This window comes from Cynocephalus volans, chromosome 10 (genome assembly GCF_027409185.1).
Source record: "Cynocephalus volans isolate mCynVol1 chromosome 10, mCynVol1.pri, whole genome shotgun sequence".
Classification (NCBI taxonomy): domain Eukaryota; kingdom Metazoa; phylum Chordata; class Mammalia; order Dermoptera; family Cynocephalidae; genus Cynocephalus; species Cynocephalus volans.
The window spans coordinates 91234442-91254998 of record NC_084469.1 but is presented as its reverse complement, the minus strand read 5'-3'; the positions used below and the strand labels follow the sequence as shown (position 1 = coordinate 91254998).

General features: G+C 39.4%; 1 protein-coding gene across 4 annotated transcripts in view; it reads left to right on the top strand.

Annotated features, from left to right (window-relative positions):
- Positions 1-20557, top strand: part of ZNF565 (zinc finger protein 565) — a 36888-nt gene that overhangs the window by 1213 nt on the left and 15118 nt on the right. For 3 of the 4 annotated variants that reach the window (XM_063109498.1, XM_063109496.1, XM_063109499.1), the window contains exons 2-3: positions 7020-7103; positions 14789-14860. In XM_063109498.1, the coding sequence (XP_062965568.1) occupies positions 14852-14860 (9 nt within the window). In that variant the 5' untranslated portion in view covers positions 7020-7103; positions 14789-14851. Of the gene's footprint in view, positions 1-763; positions 824-7019; positions 7104-14788; positions 14861-20557 lie in introns of all 4 variants that reach the window. The other variant, XM_063109497.1, reaches the window with a different exon arrangement.

The window sequence follows — 20557 nt, the reverse complement described above, 5'->3', positions numbered from 1 at the left end:
TTGTGTCTTTGTGTGTTTCAAGAATGGATGTGTGGTTATATTTTTGTTACACTCTGGCCATTTGTGCAGCATCAAGTGTGCCAGCTTGAGGTGTCTTTGACTCCAGTACCCCTGCAGAACCTGTGAGGTTAGGACAGATTCTGGCTCTGGACAGCAGTGGCTTTAGCTTTTCCGGTGACGCTGGGATTACCCAGTGTGCCCAATTTTCTCTGACCTTCCCCTGTGTGGTAGGGTGAGGATGGCCCTTCAAAAATGTACGGGTCGCTCATGATATTTTAGTCCTAACTCTTTCTCCAAGAAAGGTGCTGGGAGAAGGAAAGAATTGCTGTTGAACATCCAAATGCCGAGTTCAAGGTGCATCAAGTTTTATTCTTCTTTCTCTGAAACCTTGTTTTTCAGGTCGTGCTTTTCTTTCCTTCTGGAACTTCTTGTATCAGAACTCCCTTCTCCACCCCATCCCCCCTTCTGCCAAAGTGACCTGGTCTTCAGTATTTGCCATAGGGATAATTTACTAGGTGCCCTGGAAGACATATATCTTTCCTGCTCCCTACACACCTAATGTTCATTAAAAAAATGTTAACTTTTTATTTTGAATTACTTTTAGTCTTTAAAATGTTACAAAAATAGAATTCTCATATATTCTTAACCTAACTTCTCCATATGTTACAATTTTTTACAATCACAATACAATAATCAAAACCAGGAGATTAACATTGATACACTACTATTAACTAAACTTTAAATCTCATTCAAATTTCATCAGTGTCCCTTAATGTTCTTCTGGAGTAGGATCCAATCCAGGATTACATGTTGCAGTTAGTTGGTAAGTCTCCTTCTTCTTCTTTGATCTGGCACTTTTGAAAAGTACTGATCATTTACTTTGTGGATTCTGCAATGCAGAATGGTCAATTTGGAGATGTCTGATGCTTCCTCATGATTAAATTCAGGTTATGCATTTAGGGCACGAATACACTAAAAGTGATATGCCCTTCTCAGTGCATCATATCAGGGGACCCATGCAGTCAATTTGTCTCATTATGAGTAGTGTTAACTTTAATTTCTTAGTTAAGGTGATGTCTGCCAGGTTTCTCCACTGCAAAGTCACTATTTTCCCCATCATAATTAATATATCTTGTGGAGAAATACTCTAAGCCTATGTAAATATACTGTTTTTCCTTCCTTCGTTCACCTATATCCATTGATGACACTTGCCTGAAAAAGTTACCAGGTATTTTCCAAATGGTGGTTTTTTTGTTTGTTTCCATCATTCCTTATACATTAATTAATTAGAATCTTACTGTTAGAGACAACAGATTTCCTTCCTTCCCCATTTATTTACTCAGTTATTTATATACATATGGACTGGAATTTTTTTTATTCTGTAGATTATAATCCATTACCATCATTATTTTGTTGCTCAAATTGTCACATATTTGGCCATTGGGAGCCCCTTCAAGTTGATTACTGTGTCTTTTTAATGTGGCCCCTTTATTATTTTTAGTACTTCCTTATTTTCTGGTACCACAAGATTTTCCAGGGTGATACTGTACTTTCCCTGCCCCAGTCCTGGAATCAACCCATTTTCCAGGAAGCGCTGATTCCTTTTATTAGAAAATTATATTTTGAAACCAAGATTAGGTATGCTTATTGCTTCTGAGATTTCATTGCTTCTGGGTCCTTTCAGCTATGAAATATGTATGTGTATATATACATACCTTTATCTGTATGTGTGCATATACAGATAATCTTTGTGTATCAGTCCGTTTCTGTTGCTTGTAACAAAATGCCTGGAACTGGGTAATTTATAAGAAAACGAAATTTATTGCTTACAGTTTCAGGGGATGGGAAGTCCACAGTGCAGGGAACACATCTGATGAGGGTCTTGGTGGTGGCGACAGTGACCCAGAGGTCTCACATGGCAGAAATGGTGGAGCAGAGAGAAAGACTAACCTCTCAAATACTCTATTAAAGCCCTCAGAACCATGCCCCTGACCACCATTATTAATCCATTCACTATGGAATGGTTCTACAAACTAATCAGCTCTTCAAGGCCCTGCCTTTCAGTTATCATAATAGGATTTCCTACCCTCAAGAGTTACAGTGGGAATAAAGCTACTTATTATGAACTTTGAGGACACAATTCAATCAGTCCAGAGCACCTTGAGTTCATACAATATCTTGTTTCAGTTCAACACCACAGTGTTCATTCTAGACTTCTCCATTTCCTTTTTTGTAACTCCTTTCTCTGACAGTGAAAAACTTGGCTGTCGTTAACCACAGTATGTTTATTTTAATTTATTTGCTCAGTCCTATTTAGAAAATAGTTTAAGAATTGCTGACCATAGGCCGGCCCGTGGCTCACTCGGTAGAGTGCGGTGCTGATAACACCAAGGCCACGGGTTCGGATCCTATATAGGGATGGCCGGTTTGCTCACTGGCTGAGCGTGGTGCTGACAACACCAAGCCAAGGGTTGAGATCCCCTTACCGGTCATCTTTTTAAAAAAAAAAAAAAAAAAAAATGATGAACAAAAATAGCTTATAATTTTGCAAAGATCCCATCTAAAATTTTTTTAATTAGTGATTAAATGGAAAAGACACCCACTGTGTATCTGACATTATACTTTCTGCATTGCATACACTATCTTATTTCATCTGGAAATCTCACATACTTGAAAATTAGTCATTCACAGAATGTTTTTGAAAATGAAGCTATCTCAATGTACCAGAGAATGTGAGTCAACATTTAAAGGATGGCTTAAGAACTTTTAGTGTTGTTTATTTCAACCACACTAATTTCCTTTTTTGCCCCCATTCATGTCATAGACATTGGCTCACTTGCTCATAATTTCTCTACTGACAGGAAAATAAATACCAGCTACAACTCTGCTTATTTATTTTTGTTTAAATGGACAGTTCTGTTATGAATTTTATTATGAAGTATTTATGCTTAATGCAAAAATCTTAAAAACTTGCTAAAAATGTAACTCCTCCATCCAGAGGTAAATATTCTTAATATTTTGATGGATTTATTTCAAATATTTGAAATAAATTTTGATGGATTTATTTCATATATTTTTCTGTAGGATTTTATAGAGTGGTATCACATTTATAAAAATTCTGTAACCTCATTCAATAATGCATTGACTATGATACTATTATATTTTTGAATCACTGTATAGTATTCCATCATCATGATGTATCGTAATTTATTCATTTTATTGCCTAGTAAAGAGTATCTATATTTTATTTTATATTTCTGTATTTTAGTTGTGAAATTGTCCCCAAAGTATTCTTATGCATACAACTTTGTGTATTTTTATAATGAAGTCCTTAGGATAAATATCCAGAAAATGAATCTTTGACTCAGTTGTTAGACATTTATTCAGAATTTGCAAATGTGTAAAATCCTAACCTAGAACTGGGAAGAACAACATACTTTTAAAAAGTTAGTCGCTATTTTTAATTACAAATAGTGTTATAAGGGAGATAAAACTTGTACAGTAGTCTCCCCTTATCTGCAGGGAATATGTTCCAAAACCTCCATTGGATGCCTGAAACTGCAGATAGTACTGAACCCTATATATACTGTTTTGTTTTGTTTTTTTTAAAGATGACCGGTAAGGGGATCTTAACCCTTGACTTGGTGTTGTCAGCACCACGCTCAGCCAATGAGCTAACCAGCCATCCCTATATAGGATCCGAACCCGCGGCCTTGGTGTTATCAGCACCACACTCTCCCAAGTGAGCCACGGGCTGGCCCTTATATATACTGTTTTTTCAGTCTGATAACCTATACTAAGTGACTAACAGATGGGTAGTGTATACAGTGTGTATATGCTGGACAAAGGGATGATTCATATCCTGGGCAGAACAGAGCATGACTGTGTGAGATTTCATCACACCAGTAAGAACTGTGCACAATCTAAAACTTATGAATTGTTTATTTATGGAATTTGCCATTTAATATCTTCAGACTGCGGTTGACCTGTGGATAAGTGAACCTGCAGAAAGAAAAACTATGGATAAGGGGACTACTGTATACAAAGCTCCAATATAAAGAGTAATAAAGGGCATTAGTTACCTTGATGGTATGCCATAAGAATTCATAAAAGAGAAATGTTTATATGACCAGAGCAGTCAGTGTCATGTCGTGTCTGGTCCTATAAGAACTCTGTGGAGGTAAATTAGTTTCCTTGGGCTACTTATATCCCCTGCAGTTTTATTCTAATCATCAGAATCCCAAAGTATGACCAGTGGAGCAAGATCATTCTGTAGCTGTGTGGAGAACAGTGGGGCAAATAGGGCAGGTGCAGAAACATCATAAACCCATTTGGCAAGAAGAGATTAAAGCATCACCTGTACACATGATGTCACTCAAATGACTCTTAGTTTTTTTCCAGGCAGGATTACAGCACATATGAATATAGTTATCAATTCAGGTAGTTTGCAGCTATTGGGAGCCGAAGGAACAAAAACAAAACCCATTCTGTGAAAATACAACTGCTTTTAGAATATCCTGAGCTATTATTTCATGTTCAAAGGAAGATTTTTTTTAAAAAAGCAAGTATTTAGTTTTTCTACTATTTTCTGCTATTTGGGAGAGCCTTAACAATTAACAGAATTTAGAAATATACTAAAAATCAATGCATGGTTATTGAAAAAAAGTACATAAGTAAAAATAAGAAAATTTAAGATCACAACTCATAAATAATCAAAGTAATCTTTAAGGGTGAAACCTCCCAGACATTTTCCATCTGATTTTATCTGTCTGTATTGTCTGTATGATAATATACATGTATTTTAGAAATAGGACCACATGATACCCAGCTGTTTTGTAACCTGCTCTGTTTTCATTAACCATATTTTGAACATTTTCTACGTTATTAACTTTTACATTACTACTTTGTGAGTAGTCAATATTGCTGTTATATAGAAATATTTAGTTTATTATACTAATCTGCTGTTCTCTGACTCAGAATGTTGAACATTGCCTGAGAATGTACATATTTCTCAATGTATTGATTTTTTGCTGATGTTTATACAGGAAAAATTTAACATCCACAAAATTCAACACAACATTAAAAATGGCAAGGCTGGCTGGTTAACTTAGTTGGTTAGAGTTTGATATTATAACACCAAGGTCAAGCGTTCAGATCCTCATACTGGCCAGCTGCCAAAAAAAAAAAAGTAATGTATAGGAAAAGTTTCAAGTTACATCCTAAATACAATTAGTTGAATATCAGAATAATGTAAATATTTTGACAAGTGCACAGATTGGAGTGTAACAAAAGGGATGTACAGACGTTGATGACTCTAAAAGAGGCCATGTTACTGCACACAAAGCAACTATTTGTTAATAACCATAATAATTCTTTGTTGATCAGTAAGTGATATTTTAAAAAATCTTTATTCTAATAGGATAGTTTATTACTTCTATGAGGGATTTTTGTTGTGTCTAATTATGTGTTAGGAAATTATTTGGAGGCCTTGTGTTGAAATATGGTGCGTTATATTTATCACATTTTAAATACTGGGAAAAATGCTCTTGGCCAACTTCTCCCAGCCCCCCAGCTTGGGCCCTGTGTGATGTAGGATCCATGGCCTGTAAAGAATGGTTGTGAATTCAGAGGTAGGGAAAATTTAGGGATGTAGCTTCAGGTTTTCCTAGGTGGTGTATAGGTGGCTAAACTTTGCTCAGAAGGATTTGTACAGAATTTTGATGTTGGAGATTTAAAAGAGCATGGCTTTGCTGGGCCTAGATCAACTTGTCCTATAACTTATAATCTGCCTTTTGCTTCACATTGTAGATTTGTAAAATATCCCTTTGAGACATACAGAGTTGGAAATGGACAGCTCTGCTTGTTTTTTCTGAAGCTGCTTCTGATTTTTTTGTTTTGGTTGTTCTTTCTCATGTTTGTTACACTTTCCTCTGTGTAACCGAGATGAAAAAAGAAGGAATCACTCAGAGTACCATGAATGAGGCTTGGAGGAACTGCAGCCCATCAGGAGAGCAGCCGTTGCGATTTAAAATTAGCCTCTCTTTTTATTGACAAGACAAGGAAGTTTTACAAGAAAAGTCAGTTGAGTTAATCATCAAAGAAGGACAGAAAAACAGGCAGTGTAAAACTAGTAACAGCAGCAAATTAACAATGTGACATTCCAGAATGCAATTTGCAAAAAGCAAAGTCAATCCACCAACAAACAGCTTGCCCGTAGTAAACATTTTCTTTTCCACATACCTCCCTACAGAAATTTCCTTAGCATATCTTAACAACAATTAGCAGGTTTCTTAACATATCTTAAGAACAATCAGTAGGTTAGATAGTTAATAGTCCTTCGAGCTGGAATCAAATCAGCGACCTAAAATAGTCAAAGTATACAATCCCATCCCTAATCAGTGATTAGAATTTATTAGACGGCTTTTGCCAAACTTATCTGTGGAGTATTGTCCCCTATTCGAGGGCTTTAGCCCCATGCATGTATTTACCTAAAGATCCTATTCTAAGATCAAAGGAGAATCAAGATTTCTAACCCACTACACATGTTGACCAAGTCCCTGAGTCTGAATTTTTAGATAGTCAAGTATAGCTGAATTAGTATTTTAGTTAGGACAGGCTAAGTTACGGTGTGGTAACAAAGGACCCCTGAATCTCAATGGCTTACAAAATAACTTTTTATTTCTGCTCATGCTACATGTCTCTGTGGGTCAGCATAGGCGGGGTTCTGGACCAGAGGAACTCCACCATCCTATAGCTGTACCATCTGAAACACACAGCCTCCCTGGCCACAACATCTGGGAATAGAAAGATTGTAGAATTGTCCAAGTCTTTCCAGTCCCTCAGACTGAAGTGACACGTCACCTTGTATTTCATTGGCCAAAACCAGTTCACGGCCCTCCCTAACTGCAAGTGGCTGGAAAATGTCATCTGTTATCTGTCTAAAAGGAGATGAAAACTGGATAATGAAATTGTAATGTCAACCACAATGGCTAAGACCCATTTTTTTTTTCTGTGTGTAGAAAGTTACTTCTGTAAATGCTTTTTGGAACAAGAAGGACATCTCTGAACTTTGGAGAGAGGGTTGACAAGAAGCCAGTGCACAGGTGAGTGAGGGGACTAAGGAAGCAAGAAGCCCTTCATATGAAAGATCACCTACTCCTTGGGAAGTCAGGACATGCCCCTTGAAGGCTTTAAGACCACATCAAGTTCCTTCATTACACAAATTCGCAAATGGACCTCACTATCACTATTGAATCATTCCATTCATATATTTTATAATTTACCCCCATCAAGGAAGAAGAGATTGATTGTATTATTTATTATAATGAAATATATGTTTAAGGGGAAAACTTGAAAACACAGGAAAAACAAATTCCCCCATAATTATACCACTTAGAGACAAAGGTAAAAATTTAATTGAAAATCCTTTTAGTCCATCTTCTGTACATTCACACATGCATATATGTGTACATATGTATATTTGTCCCATAAGAATAAGATTACACTATACATGTTGTTTTGTAAGCTACCTTGTAAGGGACCCAACATTATTCAACATCTTTACATCAACAAATAAAGATATGTATCATTCTTTTTATGGTGAATGTTTCCATTGTATGGATACACTGTAGTTTATTCAATCAATCCTCTTTTATAGGATATTGAAGTTTTCTCTAAATTGTTTCCATTGTTAACAGTGTCTCCCTCATATACCCCACACACATCTTTTGGATAGAGTCTCAGATATGGAATTTCTGCTAACATTGCCTTGTTGGAAATTTACACCAGCTACAGCTGTGTGTGTGCATTTCTTCACATCATGCTATTGTGGAATCTCATCAATCTTTAAAATCTTTACCAAATTAGTATCTGTGAAATGGTATTTCCTTACTGCTTTAACATTCATCCCCTTCATTACTAGTGAGGTTTTAAAACTTTTGATAGGTTAGCGGGGTCATATTATTTAGTGAATTGCCCATGTATATCCTTTGCTCATTTATTTAAAATTATTGCTTTTTTCTGAAAATTTATTTTTAAAAGTACTATTCATTAAGGATTTTTGTTGTTTGTCTGACTTATGAATTAAAGGTATTTTTTTCTATTTTATCATTTGCCTTTTCATTTTGATTTTGGTAGTTTGGGGTAGAATTTTTTAATCTCAAATATATGTTTTTTCTTTGTATTTTTCTGCCTTTTATGTCATGTGTCTACAAAATAGAAATACTTTTGCAGTTATTTAATATTTTATAATAACCTTTTTTCCAGTTGGTATTTCTTTTTGGCTTATATGACCACAAAAAAATAGGCTGAGGAATTTCTACTTTGATAAATTCATAAGGTTTCCATTGTGATCTTATACATTTATTGATTTATTCAATAAGTATTTCAGTGCCTCCCATGTAGTATTTCATGTCCTGAAGAATTAATAAAACCAACAAGGTCCCTGCTTTTGAGTTTAGTGTGAAGAGTCAATAACTTGACAAGAATGTATAATATAATGTTTTATTTTTATTTTTATTTTTTTTAAAGATGACTGGTAAGGGGATCTTAACCCTTGGCTTGGTGTTGTCAGCACCACGCTCAGCCAGTGAGCAAACCAGCCATCCCTATATAGGATCTGAACCTGTGGCCTTGGTGTTATCAGCACTGCTCTCTCCCAAGTGAGCCACAGGCCAGCCCTTGTAATATAATGTTTAATAGCGGTGAGCTATAAAGAAAAATAAAGCAGGGAAGGGTAGAGAGAGTGGCAAGGGGTGAAATCTAATTTTTAAATTTTTTAAAAATTTAATTGACAATAATTGTATATACAAAGGGTGATATTTTAGATAGTTTGGTCACTGAGGTGAAGTTTAAGCAGAAACCTTAACAAAGGGAGAAAGCGAGCTCTATGACTATCTGGGGAGGAATATTCCAGGTATGTCATGTAAAGTTTCCAGATAGGAATATGCCTTGTATTATATGGTGAGTTTTAAATAGTCCATATTCATTTAAAAATAATGATTATCCTACTTGTAAGTAAAAATTTTAGAATTGTTATCAGGATGCATCCAGGTGTGGCTCTTTGTGACTTTTTGTAAACTCTCAAGGATTCTTTTAAACTTAAAGATTTAAGTATTTCCTTTCATCCAGTTAATGTTCTTCTATTCATTTATTTTCCTCCAACTACTCTGTTTTATTCTCCACTTTTGTATATATATTGTGTTATATGGATCTCTCTTCCATTTCTCTGATCTTTATTTTCAGAATTCATTTCTTCTGTCTTTTTCCTCAGAATTCTGAAGTGTCTCTCAGGCTTTTTCCCCCTGACTTCCAACACATCTGGTACCTTCTTGGTTAATAACTTTTAGAAGAAACTATTACTTATCTGAACTGTCTCTAATGACAAAGTACTTGCAAAAGACTCCAGTTTCCTTCTCCCGTTAACCCCTGACTCTCTTCAGTTTGTCCCCTTTTTACCCTGGAATTGATTTATTGTTCATTCCCTCATTAATGGTAGTAACCACAGGGAGGCAGTTTACTTTGATGGAAACTTTCATGAGCAGGGGAACAGAATATCTGTGTTCTTATCCTATCTCTGATTTTACCAGCAGTGTGGCCTTGGGTGAATCTCATAACTTTATTTAACCCAAAGGGTAGTTGTAAAGATAAAATTAAATGAAAAGTGTGTGTGAGTGGCACCACATCACCTCACCCTAGAATCCTTGGGGTTATTCCTGTACCCATGTACTCTGCCTTCCCTAGGGATGAACTATCTGTGAGTCTCTGTAATTCTTCCCCCAACATTTGGGTGCTGCTTCTTATCCCTCTTCTACTCAACATCATTCATTGCTCTAGCACTTGTCCCTTGTGTCCCTGCCTTTAAAATTTTTCTTTACTGATTTATTCCTGTCATGCTGCAATTTCTCCCACATTCAAAACAAACTAACAACGCTACCTTCACCCAGTATCCACCCCAGCTCCATTTTTCAGTTCTTTTCAGCAAAACTCCTTGAAAGAGTTGGCTCTTCTATTTCCACCTTTCCTTTCATTCTCTTGAACCAAATTGTGAAGGTTAATTTTAGGTGTCAACTTGATCGATTAAGGAATATGAAGAAACCTAGTAAAGCTGTCTTTTTAGGTGTGTCCATGAGGGTGTTTCCAGAAGAGATTAGCATGAGAGCCTGATTGTACTGGGTGGGAAAGATCCACCCTCAATATGGGCAGGAACCATCCAATCTACTGGGGACCCAGAGAGAAAAAAAAGTACAGAAAAAAAGGCAAATGTCTCTCTCTCTGCTTTGCCATATTCACATGATACCCTGAGTCACTGTAGTCACCACCAGGACAGAGCCCTCACCAGATGTATTCCCAGTACTTTGGACTTCCCAGCCTCTGAAACTGTAAGCAATAAATATTGTTGTTTTATATGTTATCAAGTTCTGGGGCCAGCCCGTGGCTCACTCGGGAGAATGCGGTGCTGATAACACCAAAGCCATGGGTTCGGATCCTATTTAGGGATGGCCGGTTAGCTCACTTGGGAGAACGTGGTGCTGACAACGCTAAGCCAAGGGTTAAGATCCCCTTACCAGTCACCTTTAAAAAAAAAAAAAAAGTTACCAAGTTCTGGGTATTTTGTTATAAACAACAGATATGTACTAATAAAAGAATTAGTACAGAGAAGTGGGGTGTTGCTTATAACAAATACTTGAAAATGTTTTGGAAGCTGCTTTGGAACTGGGTGTTGGAAAAAGGTTGAAAGTGTTTGGAGGACTCAGAAGAAGACAAAAAGGCGAGGGAAAGTTTGAAACTTCTTAGAGACTGGTTAAATGGTGGTGAGAAAAATGCTAATAGAAATATGGACAATAAAGGCCATTCTGAGGACCGAGCCCGTGGCGCACTCGGGAGAGTGCGGCGCTGGGAGCGCGGCGACGCTCCCGCCGCGGGTTCGGATCCTATATAGGAATGGCCGGTGCACTCACTGGCTGAGTGCCGGTCACGAAAAAGACAAAAAAAAAAAAAGTCCATTCTGAGAAGAACTCAGATGTAAATGAGAAGGGACATTGGAACCTGTGGCAAAGATCACCCTTGCTGTGAACTAGCCATGTTCTTTTTATGCCCCAAAGTTTTATGGGATGTGGAACTTAAAGATGCTGAACCAGGGTGTTTGGCAGAAGAAATTTCTAAACAGCAAAGCATTCAGGAAGCCACATGGCTACTTGCAACAGCCTACACTGAGTTATGGCAGAAAAGACATAACATAAAGCCAAAATTTAGAATTCAAAAGAAAACAGAGGTCAAAAAATTGGAAATCTTTCAGCCTGGCTATGAAAGCAAGGGTGTAGCCCAGAGACCATTTGCTAAGGAGATTAGTACAGAAGAAAGGAATTATCAAGAGAATGGAAAAAAGACTTTGAAGGCACAAGTAAGTTACATGGAGACGTAGCCCAAATGCCCGTGGTTCCTACTCCTGCTACACTGCCTTCTCTCCCCCAGGCTGCACCTATGGCCTCCTGGGGAGTCCCCTATGATCAGTTGATAGAGGAAGAGAAGACTAGGGCATGGTTTACAGATGGTTCTGCACGATATACAGGCACCATCTGAAAGTGAACAGCTGTGGCACTACAGCCCCTTTCTGGGACATCCCTGAAGGACAGTGATGAGGGGAAATCTCAATGGGCCGAACTTCGGGCACTGCACCTGGTTGTGTACTTTGCTTGGAAGGAGAAATGGCCAGAAATGCGATTATATATCAATTCATGGGTTGTAGCCAATGGTTTGGCTGGATGGTCAGGGATTTGGAAGGAACATAATTGGAAAATTGGTGAGAAGCAAATTTAGGGAAGAGGTATGTGTATAGACCTCTCTGAGTGGGTAAAGGATGTGAATATATTTGTTTCCCATGTGAATGCCCGTCAAAAGGTGACCTCAGCAGAGGACTTTAATAATCAGGTGGATAGGATGACCCGTTCTGTGGACACTTGTTAGCCTCTTTCTCCAGCCACCCCTGTCATTGCACAGTGGGGCCATGAGCAAAGTGGCCATAGTGGAGGGATGGAGGTTATGCATGGGCTCAGCAACATGGACTTCCACTCACCAAGGCTGATCTGGCTATGGCAACAGCTGAGTGCCCAATTTGCCAGCATCAGAGACCAACACTGAGCCCTCGATATGGCACCATTCCTCAGGGTGATCAGCCAGCTGCATGGTGACAAGCTGATTACATCAGATCATCATGTAAGGGGCAGCATTCTGCTCTTACTGGAATAGACTCTTGATATGGATTTGTCTTCTGGCACAAAATGCTTCTGCCAAAACTACCATCTGTGGACTCATGGAATGCCTTGTTCACCATAATGGTATTCCACAAAGCATTGCTTGGACCAAAGAATTCTTCACAGCCAAAGTAGTGCAGCAGTGGGCTCATGCTCTTGGAATTCACTTGTTTTACCATGTTCCCCATCATCCCGATAGAACACAGCCAGTCTGATAGAACAGTGGTGGAATGGCCTTTTGAAGTCACAGTTATAGCACCAGCTAGGTGACAGTACCCTGCAGGGCTGGGGCAATGTTCTCCAGAAGTCTGCATATGCTGTAAATCAGCACCCAAGATATGATACTGTTTCTCGCATAGCCAGGATTCACCGGTCCAGGAATCAAGGGGTGGAAATGAAAGTGGCACCACTCACTATTACCCCTGGTGACCCACTGGCAAAATTTTTGCTTTCCATGCCCGCAACTTTATGCTCTTCTGGGCTAGAAGTCTTGGTTGCAGAGGGAGGAATGCTTCCATTAGGAGACACAAAAATGGTCCCTTTGAACTGGACATTAAGGCTGCCACCCCACCACTTTGGGCTCTTCATGCCTCTGAGTTAACAGGATAAGAAAGAAGCTATGTTGTTGGCTGGGGAGATTGACCCAGACTACCAAGGGGGAGTTGGACTACTACTTCACGATGGAGGTAAGGAAGATGATGTTAGAATGCAGGAGATCCCTTAGGGTGTCTCTTAGTACTACCATGCCCTGTGATTAAGGTCAATGGAAAATTACAACAACCAAATCCAGCAAGACTACGAATGGCCTAGACTCTTTAGGGATGAAGGATTGGATTACTCCACCAGATGAAGAAGCACAACCAGCTGAGGTACTTGCTGAAGGCAAAGGGAATACAGAATGGGTAGTAGAAGAAAGTGGTTATAAATACCGGCTTCGACCATGTGACCAGTTACAGAAACAAGGATTGTAATTGTCCTCCCTACTGTGTTAAGAATATATCTGTGTATATGTACTGTACATATTCTTGAGTAAGACAGGAAGCCACTAAAACTTTTAAAGCCAAGGAATGACTTTACAGTATACTTAGAAGCTGATGAGTTCTCGTCACCTCCTCCACCACTACCTAATGCAGACCACCCTCACCCCTTGCCTGTATTACTGCATTAACCTCATTGGTCTCCATGCTTTCCCACCCCTTATCCCCTGAAATCCATTTTTCATGAGTGATCCTCTTAAATGTAAATCAAATTATGCCATTCCCTTGGCTTAAAAAGTTTCAGTAGCTTTCAGTTCTGTTTTCAGTTTCAGTTCTGTTGGACAGCACTGGTCTAGACCTTTTCCCAGACTACAAAAGTCATCCGAATTATTCTCTGCTCCCCAAACACACCATATACTTTTGGTCCACTGTTTTTGCTACTGCACTTCATTCTGCTCACAATGTTCTCTGTACCTCTTCTGCCTATTAAATGTTTCTGATTTTTTGAAACTCAGTTCATATTCTACATCTTACAGGAGATTTTCCTTGACACCACCATCCACTGATTAGCCTTTTTGTCCCCTCCTTTCATTTTTCCAAGATCTGATAGAAGAATAAATTAGTCTTTCTTGTGACCACTCCCCACCATGGGAAGCTCCTTGCACCTCTAAGTAGATTTAGCCTTAATACCCTCCTTAAAACCCTGAATTCTCATTATCTTGAGATACAAAACATTCACAGGACTCCAGACTCAGCAACTTCCAGCCCTCACAGTGAGAAACTGGTGTTGTGCAAGAAAGCTATAGGGAGGGCTTAGATGGGAAATAAGGAGTGGTGGGCCAGGAATTTTCTAGAAATTAAGTTCACACTGAGGTCAAAACTCTAGATGTGCAGGTATGCATGTAAGATGCCTGTTTTTACTGTGGTTTTCCTGTCTGGTTAGTCCAGCTGGGGCTGGAGGCTTTGACAGAGCATGTGGTAGGGGTGGTATAGCCCCACTTTGGAATTGGAAGGAGGAAATAGAGCCAGTGACATACTGGCACTGTAGAAGTTTTGCCTGTTGAGCCCAGAGCAGCTAGAAGACTTTGTTTAGGCATGTTTTTACTCAAGATTTGGCCTGAACAGGTGTTCTATGCTCCTAGCCTGATGGTGCTGTCCTCATCTTTAGAGGTAAAGTGGGTGAGTTTGAGTTAATGATCTTCCTTATTGCTATTTAGAGCAAGTGGGAGCCATCTAGGTTTTAGATTAGCATCAGCAAGATGGAGGATTGTCTCAGCTGGAATCCCTTCCACTGAGGTGCTCGGAATGTCAGTGCTAGAGTACATCTGCCTTGAAATCATCTTGCTGCTTTTGGATTCCCTAGTGTTTAGGAAGGGACTGGGTTTTGTTAACTGTATAGTTCTTAATATTAATGTTTGTGTGATGGGACAAAGGGAGGGTGGGGGAAGCAGAGCAGGGTCAATGGAAGTACCATTGTTTTAAGCTTGTGTATTTGGGAGTGCTGAGGCAAGCTTGGTTTATCAGAGATTTACTCCTTCTCCCCCTATTCTGCTTTTTCAGGACTCTGCACTTGTCCAAGAGAAGAATCAAGAAATCAGAGCAGGTCAGGTAGTTATAAAAGCCATGGCCCAGGTAAATTGAAACTTCTTATATTCTTGGAATAATCTTTCTTTCTTCTAGATCATATGAATATTTGTGTTTTTTATCCAGAAACTTCTCTGTAGCCTGCTCACAGTTTCTCCATCCCAGGGAGTGAGTGGTGGTGCCCACTTCCCTTAATGGCCCTTTCTTCTCCAACATTGTTCACATATGTGTGTAATGCTCTCACCAGAGCACCAGTGGAGCAGAAATATATTCTCTTGAGAGAAGTACAGGAGCCTCCCTTATCATAATCATGGTTAATAGGGCCAAAGGAGAGACAGTTTAATGTTTTCCGTTAACTGGGGTGGTTTCCTTTCTTTCTTCTATTTTTAAATTTTACTCTCTTTTAGAAAATCATTAAACATTTTATACTATCAAAGAATTATATGCAAAAACGTATCTATAACATATGTGTGACATAAAGAATAATAAAATGAGTACTGATATATTCATCACCCAGATTAATATACCATCTAGCATGCTGCATTCCTTTCCCTGATCATATCCCTTCCTATATCCCATTACCATTCCCATCAATGGTAGTGACTATTTTTAATTTTGTGCTTATCAGTCCTTTTATTTTTATAATAATATTACCATGTATGACTGTATACTAAGCAATATACTGTTGGGTTTTCTGTTTTTAAATTTGATGTGAAGTTGCCACACTCTATGTTTGTGACTAGATTTTTTTACTCAACATAATATATATACATATGTTTTTTAAAAGATGACGGGTAAGGGGATCTTATCCCTTGACTTGGTGTTGTCAGCACCACACTCTCCCAAGTGAGCTAACCGGCTATCCCTATATAGGAAACCGAACCCATGGCCTTAGTGTTATCAGCACCACACTCTCTCAACTGAGCCATGGGCCGGCCCTCAACATAATATATTGTTACCTCTCCTTTGTCACCTCTCTCCTCCTGGGTGATGGAGATGCAAAGGATTACTCAAAGCCCATTTCTTCTGAACGGTGAGAAACCCTGAAAGGGTTAATTTCCAGGAACCCTCAAGAGAGAGGCATTCCTCCTCTGGAAATTAACACCGAACTGGGGTTCTTTCTTGGTATTTATTCTCCAGGCCAGAAAGTTACAGAAAAGGAACATAGGTGGAATTATGGCTAAGTATAGTTTAACAATAGAAGATGCTAACATCAGTGAAATAACAAAGTGACATTCCGTAATGCAATTAGTAAAAAGTTAAGTCAGTCCACCAACAAAAGCTTGTTCTTAGCAAACACTTTCTTTCCCTACAGCAATTTCTTTAGTATGTTTACATAACAATCAAGTAACTTTCTTAACATATCTATCAGTAGGTTAACTTGTACCAAGGGCATCTGTCCTTGAGCCAGCAATTTTGCTGTGTGACAATTCTTTATCTACAACAGAGACTGTAGCCTGGGGAAAGTTTCCTGTCTTTTGCAAGCTTAACATTTCTATATGTAATTTTAAAAAGTTAGGTTAAACCTGAAACCACAGGGCTTTGGAGGCTAGGCCCTGTGAAATACATTTGCTTTATTAATGTTAGTGCTCTCTACAATATATTTTTAAATCATTCATATTAAATTATGTAGCACTAGATCAGCAGTTCTCAAAGTGTGGTCCAGGAAGACCTTGAGACCCTTTCAGGAGGTCTGCAGGGTAAAAATTATTTTTATTATAATACTAACACATTATTTGCCTTTTTCACTCACATTCTCTAATGGGTATACAGTGGAGTTTCCCAGAGGATACATGATCTGTGTTATCCCAACAGATTGAATGCAAAAGCAGATATGAAAATTTAACTGTATTTTATTTAGCCAGTAATTAAAGAGATTTACAAAAATGTAAAACAATGCCGCTAAATTTTTGGATTTTGACAGTAGAGTTATTTCTTATAAAAAATATGTTATATATGTTAGCATGTAACAGGTTTACTATTTCTTTAAATAAATATTTTTTAGATTTCTCAGTTTTAATTTTTTTTTTTTTTTAAAGATAACTGGTAAGGGGATCTTAATCCTTGACTTGGGTGTTGTCAGCACCACGCTCTCCCAAGTGAGCTAACCGGCCATCCCTATGTAGGGATCCGAACTGTGGCCTTGGTGTTATCAGCACCACACTCTCCCAAGTGAGCCATGGGCTGGCCCCTCTCAGTTTTAATTTCTGATGTGGTGAATATTGATAGATAGAACCAGCATTAATAAGTTCTCTGGGGTACTCAATAACATTTTTAACAGCTTTATTTACTGTATATGTAATTCATATGCAATGAAATTCACCCATATAAGTGTACAGTTCAGTGGTTTTTAGTAGATTTGTAGAGTTGTAAAACCATCAGCACAATGGATTTTAGAACATTTTCATCACCCCCAAAAAGAAATCCCAATTGAATTACTGGTCATTCTCAATCCCTCCTTCTCATATACTGGCAGCCAGTAATTTACATTCTATCTCTATAGATTTGTCTATTCTGGATTTTTCATAAAAATGGGATTTTACAACATTTGGACTTTTGCGTCTGGCTTCTTTCACTTAGCGTAATTTTTTCAAGCTTTATCCATGTTGTACCATGTGTCAGTATGTCATTCATTTTTTCATTCACCAACATCAGGGTGTTTACGTTAGAAGCCTCAGTCTTATCTCTTTCACATAGATGTGGTAGGAGCTGTATTGGTTGGCCTTGGTCTCAACATATGATAATATCTCCTGTTTTGTGAGGTCTTTAGGATGAGGACTGTGATTGGGAACTTTAGTTTCAGAAAGTTCTTTGGTCTTGCAAGGGAATTTATGAGAGATGAATAACCATAAAATGGTTCCTTTTGAGGGTGAACAATATGTGTTGGTTGTGGACCACATTCATGTGACACAGTTATACCCTCCATCAGCTTTCTTATTTTAGGAACAAGGAGAAGTGGACAGTGAAGGAATGTGAATATTAACAAGTATATAATAAGCTGTGAAGACTTTATACATCTTAAGCTAAATGCTCTAAAATAATGGAATGATTATATCTTACAAGACATAAGGTGAAATATTAGCCAAGAAAAATCCCTGTTTATTATAAAATTTGCCATAACAAAAAATATGCTCTTGATACCTAACAGACTGTTTCTCAGTGGAGGCACTGTTGTCATTTTCAGCAGTACAGTTTTTGTTGTATGGAACTGCCCTGATAACGGTCCAGATAATTCAGGATATTTAGTGTTCTTGATGCCAGGCACTACATGCCAGTAGCATACTGCTCCCCCACAGCCTGCCCATCTCCCCAACATTGTGACAACTAGACCATCCCCTGCATGATCCTAAATGTGTCCTAAAGGGGAAAGTTTAACCTGAGTTGAGATCCATAAACTAATTATAACTCTGACTCTTCAGGATAGTTTTAAAACTTCTACAAATCCTATATTTTAAGATACGGATATTTTGGATTCTACCTTTTTTATTATCTCAAGGAAGAAGGGGCAAAAGGGACTCGTTTTTAAGACATTATTTACCAGGCCCATGTTTGCTGTGAGTTTTGTGTGTGCTGTTTTGATTATTTATGAGATCCCTCTTAGCTAGATTGTGCTCAGTCCCAGACCTGTGTGGGAAATACAATACCTGCTGTGTAAATGTTTTATCTATAGCCACAGAATGTTCAAGAACATATAGGCATTTAGTCACATAAATGTGCTTATTATACGAGGGTACTTTTAAAAGTTCATGGAAAGATTCATATTATTTTTTAAGTCTATTTTTCTACAAACTTTTTGAAGTATCTTCCTTCCTGACATTGGAATCGGTCCTAATTTGCTTGCTTGCCTTGTCACCTCCTTCCTACAATGCCCTTCTTCATCTCCTCATTTTAAAGATATTTTCCTGGATGGATCAATTTGTCAAAACCTGAACCTAGTCATCAATTTATTTTGTTTTATTGATATTATTATTTTACATTCTATGATGTTGCAGAGCAGTTGGGAGGGAGAGGGAGAGGGGAAAGGGGAAGGAAATGTGATGGAAGAAGGAGGAAGGAAGAGGGGTGAGATTGAGGCCTGTGGCACCCCCCACATACCCACAGGGGAGACCAGGGGGCTTCCAGCAGTGACTTGGTCATTGGTGAGTTGGGTGTAGATGTCAGGAGGTGTGGCAAAAGCCCTCGCTTCCCACCACCCCTGCATGAGAACCTGGGGCCCTTCTTGCCATGGCTTGGTGGTCATTGCTGGGCTGGTTGTGTGTGTCAGGGGGGCATGGCTGAGACCCTTGGCCCCCCACCGCTCTGGCTCGGGAGAGCCCAGGGCGCTTTCTGTGCAGCTTGGTGGTCATCATTGGGCTGGTTGCAGGTGGGGGGGGGGGCATGGCCAAGGCCCTCAGTCGCAACCACCCTGGCTCAGGGAGCCCAGAGCACTTCCTGCAGTGGCTCAGTGGTCATTGCTGGGCTGGTTGCTCGTGTTGGGGGGCGTGACTGAGGCCCAAGGCCCCCACTCTCTCGGGGTGGTTGCAAGTGTCAGGTGGCATGACTGAGGTCCCCAGCCCTCCCCCCTTTCTGGATTGGTACCCCAGGGGACTTCCAGTCCTAGGTGTTATAGGTTTTCTTTGGTGAAATGAGACCTTTACTAGTTAATATCAAACTTTGTCTCTGGTTGTGGGTACTTTTTTTTTTTTTTAGTTCTGTGTTGGATTATTTGCTATTCCCACCATTTAAACTCTGCACTGGAACTAATTTGTTGTCCTTTACTTACTTCTAAAGTGGGGGAATTTCCTGTGGGGACCAGTACTTGAGCTCTGTGGTTGAGCTAAATTGCTGCTTTGCTGCTGATTCCCTAGGGAAGGCTTTTTGGCAGCTCAGGTTTTAATGGTTGATTTTATAGGTCTTCCGGGTCTAGTGAAATCTGGTGCACTTGGGTTGTAGAAACACTGATCTGGGCCTGAATCTTTTCATCAAATCGCACCCCATGCGATTCTATATCTCCTCTGAGTGGTCCTACGCTGATTGGGGGTCAGATCAGCTGTCCTTGCTGTGCCCCAGTGTTACCCCGGTGGGCCCGTCTCTCCCACTGCCCATGCTCCAGACACTTCCCGTGGGATGGGCCATGCTCCAGTCCCTTGCGATGACTCACCAGTCTCTGAGTGGCTCCTTTTTTTCAGCTATTGTGGCTCCTTGGTCCTATGTGGGTCCACAGGAACCCTGTTAGTGGTCTTGCTGGCCTGGGGGCCACCAAGGCCGTCTTCTCCCCTGCCGCCTCCAAGCAACACCATCCAAAGGGCACAGCTGTGGCTTTTTGCCGGTTTCTGCTCCATGCATTCAGCAGCTCCAGCCTGGAAGCAGCTGGGGTTCGAAACAATTGGAGCAGTTTCTTTCTCTCATCATGGCTTCTCCCACCTTCATGCACTCTGTAGGTCTCTCCTGCTCTTCCCCTGAGCTTAGCGGCCCCAGCTTGGCTGTCGTTCCTTTTTAATAGTTGTAAATTAGTTGATTTGTCGGGGAGAGTGACACTGGGGTTCATCTATTCTGCCATCTTGACCGGAAGTCTAGTCATCAATTTTAACTTCATTAAAAATGGGACAACCAGTCATCTTGTGCCTCCTAATGGGATGCTATGGGAAGTACACAGCGCACCTCTGACATATTCATGCCGCTCCAAAAAAAAAAAAATGGAAATCAGGCCTCCAGATCTATCATTTCACAGAAAATATGGAAGTAGAGCAACATGTTAAACTATAC